Source organism: Vicugna pacos, chromosome X (assembly GCF_048564905.1).
Source record: "Vicugna pacos chromosome X, VicPac4, whole genome shotgun sequence".
Taxonomy (NCBI): Eukaryota; Metazoa; Chordata; class Mammalia; order Artiodactyla; family Camelidae; genus Vicugna; species Vicugna pacos.
Window position 1 is genome coordinate 1,142,110 of NC_133023.1, and position 12,180 is coordinate 1,154,289.

The 12,180-nt window shown below is 55.0% G+C and overlaps 1 protein-coding gene across 1 annotated transcript in view; it reads right to left on the bottom strand.

Moving 5' to 3' along the window:
* Positions 1-1,057: 1,057 nt before the first annotated feature.
* Positions 1,058-12,180, bottom strand: part of DHRSX (dehydrogenase/reductase X-linked) — a 123,540-nt gene continuing 112,417 nt past the window's right edge. Inside the window, exon 7 of the mRNA XM_072955906.1 lies at positions 1,058-1,523. Coding sequence (XP_072812007.1) covers positions 1,320-1,523 — 204 coding nt within the window. The 3' untranslated portion in view covers positions 1,058-1,319. The remainder of the gene's footprint in view (positions 1,524-12,180) is intronic.

The following is a 12,180-nucleotide window of genomic DNA, read 5'->3' on the forward strand; positions in this document are numbered from 1 at the left end:
TCAGCCAAGACGAGGTTCTCATCTTAAGATATTCATGAGACCAGCAAGGATTCCCTTCCCAAATAGGAACACACTCACAGGTTCCAGGTGTCAGGATGAGGACACAGCTTTCGGGGAGTCACCATTCAGCCCACTGCAGAGGGAGCTGGACGCCACCAGGATCGCCCCACCCACCCCTCTCCTGTTCCCAGGGCACAGAGGGCGGCCTCCACGCTGCTGGAGGAGAAGGTGTCTGCACCTGAAGTCCCTGAGGGTCCCCGAGGAAACAACTGGTGGGGGAAGGACCGGATGGACCGTCAGGGGCACCCACAACCAGGGCAGCGTTGGCATTCGACATGACGACTGGTGTTACTGTCGTGGTATGAAGTGGCGCCCCGGGCATGCAGACGTCTCCAAGAGGGCAGTACACACGCTTAACAGACAATGAGAGGAAAGGTGGGGAGACCCAGATAGAGGCCAAAGGTGGCCACTGAATGGTACTGGGGGGCAAGGAAGCCAATCTTCAATCAAGGTTCTAAAAATGGGGGCTATGTCTAGACCCCCACACCCTGTGCAGATGACTCCTATGATTGGCTTAGCCCCTGTCCCTGTCCCTGTCCTGTCCTATAGACCCCAAGGTGAGATGTCTCTGTCCTGTCCCACAGGACCCCTGGTGAGGGTGTCCAGGCCCCCTCACTTACCACACGTCCTACAGAATTCCTACAGCTCTGGTGAGGGTCTGTCCGTGAGTCATGGGGTGAGAACCTGACAGATGATCTGCAGGCTGTGAGGGCAGCTGTGAACCGACCCCTCTGAAGATGGTCGAGTGGGGGGCCGTTTGCCCATGAGAGCCTGGATCAGCTGACTGTGGGGGCACCCACCTCCCTCCGTCCAGGACCCACAAGTCAAAGCTTTGTGTCCGGCATAAAGCGTGAGTGAGAGGACTGAGGACACAGGACCCCTTCAGACACCAGTGCCCTCAGTCCCAGGCGCCCTGAATGTCCCTGTCTTACCGGGAACGTTTCTGCCCCCCGCCGTGTACTTGGGCCTCTGTGCTGAGCAAGGAACACCGCACACGTGGGTGGCAGGATTTAATTACCGTTGGCACCTGAAACAAATGGACACTTTGGGGATCACAAGGTTTACGGCTGAGGACCACCGTAAATGTCTCTTGTGCTCTTTGATGTCCTGCACACAGCAGGGCAGCAGACGGGAGATGCTGCGGGGACCGAGCCCGGAGCAGGGCGGGGAGGAGGGGCCGAGGACGATGGAGACACTCCGCGGTCCGGCGCAGACGGACCTGTGAGTGCGGGACTGAACGCGGTCCCCCGGCGTGGCCGCTACCCCGACGAGGCGTCCTGGGTCACGTCAGCGCTGCCGGTCATCTGGCAGCTCCTGGCCCACAGCTGTCGCTGCAGCTTTCGGTCGTACGTGGTCGCCAGCGACTTGGTCTCTTTCTCGTTGTAAAGGTAGCGGCCGCCGACACCTTCCAGCGCAGGGGAGACCGCCGCGTAGACGGAAGTCCAGGATCCTTCCTCCGGGGTCTGCGGGGAGAGGGAGATGAGAGCGGGCGCCAGCCTTCAGAGCAGAGCACGCGGGGGGCCCTCGCCCACACGGCAGCTGTCGGGTGACACAGAACGACCATCATATGGGTGGACAGGTGCGTGTGGGAGGCTGGTGGCCAGCCTGGTCCAGACAATCCGGTCCAGCCAACCTGGTCCTACCAACCTGGTCCAGACAGCCTGGTCCGGCCAACTGGGCCCGGGCAACCTGGTCCAGGGAACCTGGTCTGGGCAACCTGGTCTGGCCAAGCTGGTCGGGCCAACCTGGTCCAACCGATCTGGTCCAGCCAGCCTGGTGTGGCCAACCTGGTCCAACCAACGTGGTCCGGCCAACCTGGTCCAACCAACGTGGTCCGGCCAACCTGGTCCAGACAACCTGGTCCAGACAACCTGGTTCAGACAACCTCGTCCAATCAACTGGGTTGGGCCAGAGCCCCGAAGCTGTTGCAAAGCGTGCCCCGTCTCCCTCTCTTCTCTCCTGTCCGTCTCTATCTCTGTGTCTCTCTCTGCTGCATTCTGCTCCTCAGTCGAGCAGGACCTGCCCCCCAGCCCCAGCCTCCCAGCTCCTTCCAGGCCCCTAACCTTCCGCAGGTGGAGGCCACAGGGTGTCACAGCGGAGGGGACCTCCTGCTGCCCTGGGTGAAGTGACCGGAAGGTGAGTCCTGACGGGGCCACCTGGGTCCCCACGGAGATGACAGCTTCCCAACAGACAAGAGTCAGCTTTATAAAATTGACGTGGAGTTGATTCACAAGATCACGGGTGTGTGAGGTGTGCAGCTCAGTGACTCAGTTCCACACACACGTTTTTCTCAGATCAGCTTGCGTTACAGGTTATCACGAGAGCCAGGAACCCGTTCTGACTTCCGCGGCGTCTCAGACGCTCTTGTTTGTATTTACAGTTCACGCTGCCCCCCACCCCGGGCAAGCGAACCCTTAAACGAGCTCCTGGAACGAGCCCGTTCATACTCAGCCCAGCTCCACACCGAGGACTCACGGGTCCGTGCCCAGAACGCCCCGCTGCCATCTCGTCCCTGCAGGGAGGCACCCAAAACGCCCGCTGTGGTCCACCCCGCTGGGGTTTCCCGAGGACATACCCAGCCGTCTCCTCAGGGGCTGCTTCTCTGGGGCCCCCCCAGGGGGCTCTATCCGGGGGTTCCGGTTCCCCCACACGCTGAAAATCCCCGTCTGGCTAACAGTCCTGGGGCTGGGCGGGTCTGACTGGGACACGTGGACGGCTGTCTCAGAGGGGCGTGGCTGTGGCGTGCGGGACAAAGGACACGGGGCTGTGCCCGAGACTCAGCTTCCGCCCGGGAGATGGGATGCGGTGGAATTGTCCCTGATGGTGTTTCTGTAGGAGACTCACTCCCAGGCACAAACGTTCACATGCACATGTGCAAATACACCCCCCCCACACACAGACACATACACACACACACACACCACCCCAGGGCAGCCCTGACCAGACAGAGCTTTATGCTGACACAGAAAAGGGACAGGTTAAAAAAAAAAAAAAAAAGAGCCATCTCTGGGCTCCAGTGCGTCTTGTGCAGAACGAACCACATCCACCCACCCTCCCGTATCACGTCCTTAAGCACACGACCGATGCTGGGTCACTTGCGGAATGTTTCCAAGCCTTTGGCGGATCAGGAACACGGAGGAAACGAGGTTTCACGGGGAGTGTTTTAATTCCCAAATGTTTTGACAGCTCATGAAATACATGGTTTTGTTCATTTATTCTCCCTCACAGCTGATGTCACCGTCCGAACCAGCACCCAGCGGGGCGATGACACATGACGCCTGCGTGAAGGTCGGATGTTGTGAGAAATGCTGAGATGCACACGTGCGTGTATGAGCATGCACACACACACATGCATGCACACAATGCACATATGCACACCCATGCACACAAGCTCTCACACAATGCAGACAGCCGACTAACTCTAGGGCATTCACCTGTGTCCTCTGGAGGAAGGGGAGGTGCCAAAGCATTGGTGGGGGAAGGTCCCGGGACCTGGGTCAAATTTCTGCATCACCTCTTGTGAACCAGAGGCCTTGCCCAAGCCCTGCTCCCTCCATGAGCCTCTGCGTCCCCACCTGCAAGACAGGAAGGGCAGTTATCGCTTATCGGGAGAAGTGAATACAGCCGGGAAACAGAAACACCACTGCCCACGATAAACAGCAAGCACACGAGGGTGACTGTGAGTCCGACGGGCCAGGCGCTGTGCCAGGCACCCACACGCCGGTTTACAGCCCCACATCCGAGGCTCAGAGAGGTCTAGTCACTTGCCCCCGGCACACAGCCGGTAGGTGCAGGTTTTACCCCAGGACCTCAGAATGGGGCTGTGTCTGGAGACGGGGTCTTTAAGGAGGTGATGGAGGTAAAATGGGGTCACTAGGGTGGGTCCTGATCCCAGAGGACTGGGTCCTTGTAAGAAGAGGAGATGGGACCCAGACATACACAGAGGGACACCCACGGCCGTCCACACACCAAGGAGACGCCAGCCCTGCTCACACCTGGACCTCAGATCCTAGCCTCCAGGACGGGGAGACATGAAGGTCTGTGGTGTCTGTTGCAGCCGCCTGAGTCGATTCGGCGTCCAAATGATCCCTCTCCTCCGACAAGAAACATAGCGGGGAAGGGCTCCGGGTGACAGCGGCTCTTCTGGGGAGGGGCCCTCTCCCGGCACACAGACAGCCTCTCACCGGGAAGCCCCATCCCAAATCGCCTCCGCTCCCCGAGGGTTCTGACGCTCATTCCAGCTGCACCAGGGAAACCGCTTGGCCGGACGGCAAGCGGAGCGTCCCCGGTCCCGGGAGCGTTCCTGTCGACCGAGTCCTCCCCCAGGGCCAAGCAATCGGGTGGGCGTCTGGCCCTGAGGCCCCGGTTCTGCCAAGATCAGCGACGCCCACGGCAGGTGGGAGATGCTTCTTCAACACGAGCCCAGTGAAGGCACGTCCTGCTGTGGACAGAATGTGCGTGACCCCGAATTCATATGCTGAAGCCTCAAGTACTAGGAGTCAGGGGCTTCGGGAGGTGAGGAGGGAGACACGAGGTCATGAGCGTGGGGCCCCCGAGGTGGCATAGTGCCCTTATGAGAGGAGGAAGAAACACCAGAGCAGTGTCTCCATCGGGTGAGGACACAGCAAATATGCAGGTGGCCATAAACCAGCCGTCCCCACACGCACACCTGCTGTCCCCTCCCACGCACACCTGCCGTCCCCCCATGCACACCTGCATCTCCCCCAAGCACACCTGCCGTCCCCCCCCACGCACACCTGCCGTCCCCTCCCACGCACACCTGCATCCTCTCCACATACACCTGCTGTCCCTCCCGCGTACACTTTCCGCAGGTCCCAGCAGGATCTGATTATCTGCCCCCTTCAGCCTTCCTGGGCAGGCGCTGTTGGGCAGCACGTCCCGGGAAAGCTGAAGTGTGTTCCCCGGGCGCCACGTGAGGGAGAGCGGCGTCACTTCTGAGCAGACGACGAGGCCCCATAAGCGATGCTTCCTCTGGTTCACACAACATATCCCATTCTATCTACAGCTTTAAAAAAAATGATCTCAGAGACCTATAAGGACAGAAGACGTGTCAAACGTGAAGCCACACGGGTCGGGTTTTGTCAGAGGCGGTGGGATCCGGGAACAGGTGCCCGCGGTGGTGGCGGTAGGGGGGCCGGGCTGAGGGCTTGGCAGGTTTGTAGTTAAAAGTTTTTCCCGGCGTGAGGCCATTCTTGAGTCTCGGGGGCTGTCGGAGCCCGAAGCTACACACCCCGTTTCAATCCAATTCAGCACAACAAACGTTTATTAAATGCTCACCAACATGTGGTTGGCTCCCAAGGCAAAGAAAGGCAATTTTGGAAAGAGGCCCCTCCGTCCTGGAGCGGACGACCAGCAGGGCAGGGAAAGGGGACAGAGGATGGGATTAAAAGTGTGCTGAACAGAGCTGCAGGCGGTGTACGTGCGGCCGGAGGAGGGGAAAAATGCATGCTTCATAATTGCATAATTATAGGGGGCCTTACGGTTTTGGAAACGCTTTCACATCGATTATGCCAGCCATGTGCACAACACTCAGGAGAGAGCATTACCAGAATTAACAAATTACGAAAACCGAGGGGCAGAGCAGAGGGAGGGGAGGGGCTGCACTGAGTGGCCAGATCTCGGTCCTTCCAGAGACCCCAACCCTCTCCATCCACCTCCTCCGTCTGCTTCCAGGTGACACACATGCCCCCTGTGCGCGTGGCCCCGCCTATCAACTCCCTCCCCGCCTGCATTTCCGAAACCCCACCCTCTGTCTGCTCCTCGGAGCTGCAGACACACAGTCGTGGCAGCCCGGCTGGCGTCCGGGAGGAGAGACCCGACTCTCACACCTCAGGGCTGACCGTCCTGAAGTCCCCACCTGCCTGTCCCCCACTCTTCGGACAGGCACCACCACGCTCTCCGATTTCCCTGCATCAGAAACCCCAAAGGCTCCCCGAGTCTTTCTTCTTTCGTCTTTCATGGTCAACCAGCCAAAACCTGGCGATTTTATCTCTGGCATCGTTTGCAGAATGATCTCCGTGTCTCCCTCACCGCCATGTGCGACCCCATCCCTGCAACAGCCCGACACCAGACCTCGGGGCCCCCTGTGGCCTCCCGTCCATCGGATGCTCTGCAGGTTGGATGCATCTGATCCTAAAACCCCGTCGCTGACGTCCTGGGACGCGGTCCAGCCCCGGCATCTGGGACACGCGTCGCACGTGACCGATGGTAAGCTTGTGCTCGTCTGCGTCCGCAGTGGGGCTGGGGCCGGCTGTCCTTACGACAACTGAGACGGAAGCAGCTCAGGTACTGCACGGCTCCAGGGTGCACATGGGGACTCAGCTGAAATAGGGGCACGGAGGGTGTAACCAGCCTCCTCTTGAGCCACTGCATCACACCGAAGGTCCCAGTCTCGCTCAGGTCCTTGGAGCTTGGCCCAGCCTTCAACCCTCCCGCAAAGGCTGCACCCTCACCGAAGCCTCCTTCACGCCCAGCTCAACGTCTGCACCCCGTGTCTCCTGCCACTGACAATGGGTAGCTCGTTGCCACCAGACTTCTCCATCGAGCGCTCGTGAAAACGGCTGAGAAGCCAACCGATGGCTCACCGGTGGCGTTCTGGTCGTTCTGGTCGCCCTGGTGCAATCGTGGGACGTGCCCGCACAACGCCCCCCTAACCGCCTTCACAGCTGTGTGCCCGGAGCACGTGTGAGACGCCTGCAGTCCCAGAGGACGTCACGCCCGGACTCCCTGCTCCGTGCCTCCGGGCGAGCCCCAGCTGCCGGGACTTCTCCTCCACGGTGCGCCGGAGAGCTGGGCCGGGCCAACCTGCCCATGAAGGCAGCGTCTGAAGCCCACGAGCTCGCCAAAGACGCGAGACGGCGGTCTTGAGAGCTGAGGTCCAAGGGAAGAGTCGGGGGCCTGAGTTTCCTCTGGCTGCTCCCACAGGTCACCAGGAACGTGGCGGCTGAGAACCGTGCAACGCCGTCAACGTCTCCAAAGTCTAGGAGGTCAGACGCGTACCATGAACCCAGGCTCCCATCCAGGCGTGCGCAGGGCTGTGTCCCTTCTGCAAACTCCAGGTGGGAAGTCTGATTCCTGGTCTCCTCTCAACTCTCAGAGGCCACTGCATTCCGTGGCTCGTGGTCCCCTGCTCCACCTTCAAAGTCAGGAACCCCACCAGCTCTGCTCCGACTGCCACCTCTCTGTCTCAGGCTGTGACCCTCCCATCTGCCCGACGAGGACCTCCGACAAGACGCTGAATTCCAAGGCGGGGGAGTCATGGGTGCCGGGTCCCCACAACACGATGGAAGGTCAGCTGGGGCTGTCGGGATTTTATAAGACGCTCTGAGACCGTGTTTGGAAGCGGGACGTGTGGTCCCTGACCATGGAGCAGCTCTGGAGACAGAAGCATCCTGGGACGTGCCTCCTGGAATGGATTAATTACGCCTCTCACCCTCGCAGCCCATCCACCCAAATGCCCCGTCTTGCTTGCGTGGATTTAGATGCGTGGTGAACAGAACCCGCCACGGCCGGTCCTGCATTCTGACGAGGGCCCGCTCTGCACCACAGATGCGCCCATTTTCATCGGAGGCCTGATAAAGGCATTTTCAGAGGCCTGGGTTGCTGGGGAGAAGCCCCGATCAGGGGACCAGACGCGCTCAGCGTGGAGAACTGCACTTTTTCCTGGGACACGCTGATCCAGAGGCCGCGGGGGAAGGAGCCGGGGTGGCGTCCCAGCGCCACGGCCCGACGGCCCGGGAGAGGTGGGTTTTCTATATCAGAGCTGCGTTTGGAAGGGCACTCACGCCGCCGGAGACCGTCCCTGACCCCACTGCACCGATGTGCAGAAAGGTCTGGATTTATTTGTAGAAAGAACCAATTAAGCTCTGATCTTTATAAACGTATCACTCTCCTGATTTCTTTTTCCCTCAAGGTCGTAATTGGTTTGCCCAGGTGACCGGCTCTGCATTTGGAACCAAGTTCACGGTGCTGGACAAGGCGTAGAACAGAAGCTTCGGACGGATGTGACAGAATGGCATCAAGGGACGCACGGACACGAGATCTCTGGTTTATTATAAAAGAACAGAACTCAGCAACAGCCAGATGGAAGACTCGTGCCCCGAGCAAGACTCGCGCAGGGGCACGAGTCCTCCCACGCCCTGTCCAGGCTGCCATGTCCCGGGACCGCCACGCGTTCACCAAGCGAGAAATCCTTTGAAGCGCCCCCTCCTTTTCTTTTTGTTTTTTATGGAGGCTTCCTCACATAGGCACGGTTGGTTACATCACTGGCCCCTGGTGTTGGATTCAGACCCCAGCCCTTCTGCCCGTCCTCGGAGGCTAGGGTGGGGCTGAAATTTCCAACCCTTTAATTTATTATTTTTTAAATCATACGTATATACATTTTTTTTATTGAGTTATAGTCAGTTTACAATGTTGTGTCAATTTATGGTGTACAGCACAGTGCTTCAGTCATACATGAATATATTCATTTTCATATTCTTTTTCACCGTGAGCTACCACAAGATCTTGTATATATTTATCTATACATATAAACATATGTATATGTTTATCTATTCTGTATATACCTGTCAGTATTTACAAATCTTGCACCCCCAGTCTGTCCCTTCCCACCCCCTCCCACCTGGCAACTACAAGTTTGTTTTCTATGTCTGTGAGTCTGTTTCTGTTTTGTATTTAAGTTCATTTGTCTTCTTCCTTTTTTTTTTTTTTTTTTAGATTCCACATATGAGCGATCTCATATGGTATTTCTCCTTCTCTTTCTGGCTTACTTCACTTAGAATGACATTCTCCAGATTCATCCATGTTACTGCAAATGGCATTATTTCACTCTTTTTCATGGCTGAGTAGTATTCCATTGTATGACTATACCACAGCTTCTTTATCCAGTCATCTGTCGATGGACATTTAGGCTGTTTCCATGTCTTGGCTATTGTAAATAGTGGTGCTATGAACATTGGGATGCAGGTGTCTTTCTAAATTAGTGTTCCTGCTGGATCTGTGCCCAGTAGTGGGATTCTGGGTCATATGGCAAGCGTATTTTTAGTCTTTTGAGGAATCTCCATACTGTTTTCCACAGTGTCAGCACCAAACTGCATTGCCACCAGCAGTGAAATTTCCAACGCTTTAAATCTCCGCTTGGTTCCCCTGGCAACCAGCCCCCCATCCTGAGGTGAGGGCCAGAGGTCACCTCATTCACATAACAAGAGACACCTTTCTGGCTCTCATCACTCAGTCAATTTCAAGGGTTTCAGGAGCTCTGTGCCAGAAACAGGGACAAAGACCAAATACGTATATTTCTCTTTAGAAACCACCATATCACAAGCATCCAGAAAGACGTGTGCAAAACAAGAGAGGACTTATATTCAGTCAGGAAACAGCCCCATCTGAAACCTCCATGCTCCCTCCATGATGTTAAAATGCCCCCCTCCCAGGGATAGATTAGGAGTTCAGGATTTGCAGACACTAACTACTATACATAAAGTAAATAAACAAGGTCCCACCGTACAGCACAAGGAACTGTATTCAATATCTTGTAACGAGCTGTAATGGGAAAGAATCTGAGAATACATACATATACATGAATGTATATGTGTAACTGAATTGCTTGGCTGTTCGCCTGACACTAACATTGTAAATCAACCACACTTCAATAAAGAATAAGAATTATTAAAAAAAAATGCCTTTCCCAAATTCATTTCCGTTAGGGTGATGACACCAAGTCCGAGGAGTGGCCGACAACTGAAATGTAGGAAAAAAAAAACAAGCAAACACGTCTGCAGAAAGAGACACCCCGGTTGTGAATCCTGTTTTGATAAAAGGCATTCCGGAAAAAACACTTGGGTTTGGGGTCAGGAGGGGCAAGACAGGAGAGGGGTGGGGAGGGCACCGCTGGAGAGGAGAGGGAATTCGGAACAAATGGTGACCGTGCGCGGGTCTGTCCGCGATCAGCGAAGGAGGGACCAGTGGATGTGCGGGTTGGGGTTTGCACACGGGTATTGGCTGGAACCCCTACCTCACGCCCTGCAGACATCCTCCAGGCTGCATAAGGAGCTGACTGCCACGAGGGTAAAATAAAACTTCTTTCATGGCAAGACTAGAACAATTTACACGTAACAGTTTTCTCTGCCCTTCAGCCTCCTCTCCCCACACTGCGCACTCTGTGTCTGCATTAGGCATGGACCAAACCTCGCCCCTACCTTGGCAAAAACACCTGCTCAGCCCTCAAGAGCGACCTTCTCCCAGCATAAACAAGACAGCTCCTTAAAGAGAATGTTCCTTCAGGATGTTGTAAGGGGTCACAGGACACACCAGGACGCCGCTTACACCTGGATTCTGTACACAATACGTCATTTGATGAACTCTGTCTCAAAAACCTTCTATCACTGTGCTTTGATTTCACATGGGCGGGACAGTTTTCAGACAACTATAAGCCTCAAATTTTGTTCAAATAAAGTTTTCCATTTATCTCTTAGATGGACAGATTACTTTTTCGTCAACACAACTGAAAGCACTGGAGCTGGAATTCCTCAGCAAGAGGCCAACCCAGAAACCATGCAAAGCAGACAACAAACCAGAAGGACCCCCTGAAAGAATGAATGACAACAAAAAAATGTCCTAACCTCTCGATTCATTGTGACGTAAAGGACTTTCTCGAAGACCAGAAGGCACAAGAATTATGGGGGTAAAAATGTGGAATATGAAACACTCGGTTACGTTTCTGATATGCAGGAAGATTTCTTTTTTCTGAATCATCACCCAACCCCCAACAAAACACACATGGAACACCGTCCCCATTGGACAAGAGCAAATACTTCACACGAGATGTCACGTTCATAAAGGTGAGCTGAACTTTAAATGGAACCACAGAGGGGAATTTGGGCACTCAGGAGATGTAGGTTTGGAGGTCCTGGTGAGAAAGAAATAATTATAGACAGCGTCACCAGATGCTGGGGACCAGTGGCATCCGTTAATTCGGCTTTGTCAGCATCTGGGTTCCGGGGTGGCCCCAAATTCTGGACGAAGGACAAGGGGAGGTGGAGAGCTCATGTAATCGCTATGATTTACGGCCCCCGCCTTCCCCTCCAGGGCTCCGACAGTCACGTCCTCATTTCTGTGACCCTGCGGGGAGGGAGAAATGAAGGCTGCCCACCCGCCAGGGCTGTGGGAGCCCAAGCATTTGCTGCTGAATCAGCACCGCCCACAGAACGAAGATGTGCAGAGGGAAGAAAAGGTAATTCTAACAATCAGCAAGATGACTGCCCACGGGGAGGGTGTAGCTCAGTAGTGGAGCACGTGCTTAGCATGCACAAGGTCCTGGGTTCAATCCCCGGTGCCTCCATTAAAAAAAAAAAAAAGATGACTGTGCAGGAAACACACAATATGAGTGCTAACGGAAAAAAAAAAAATGCAGATTTATGCAGGTTTAAATGGGACTGCGTTTGGTCCGGGAGCAAGATACTAGAGAAACACGAGCAGAAACGAGGTGGGGAAATCAGGGTACTGGATGTTCTGTGTGCATGGCCTCTAGAGAAACAAACTCCTTTTGAAGAATTTGATGCTTAAGAAATCATCCGAGAAAACAGCCACGTGGAATGTGTCCAGGGGCCCTGTCCCACCCTGGCTGTGAAATTTCACCCCTGGGCTTTACAAGTCCCACTGGGTTAACCTGGCGATTAAACGTGTACAAAGGAATTCATTTTAGCCTGTCTCGTATGAAGGGTGATGGACGGGAAGTTAATTTTTTCTTTAACGATTACTGTACTTATCAGGGTAAAACGGGTAACGGACTAAATGTACCAAAAAGGAAGCTGGATAAAGAAACAAACGCCCCAAGGGCAATATAGGGGAGGGAGGGGAGAAAGATGGGCAAACGTATGCACAAAACAAACTACGAGGACCTACTGTGCAGCACAGGGAACACAGTCAGTATTTTACACTAACTATAAATGGACTATAACCTTAAAAAAAAAAGAAACAGACACCCTTGCATACTCGATCCTGTCGGATCACTCTGTTTGGACAAACAGAAACGGGGAAGGATGAAACATGAGGTGGGATTCAAAGGGCCTTGGATTTCCTCGTTCGTAGCTTCTGCGTCAT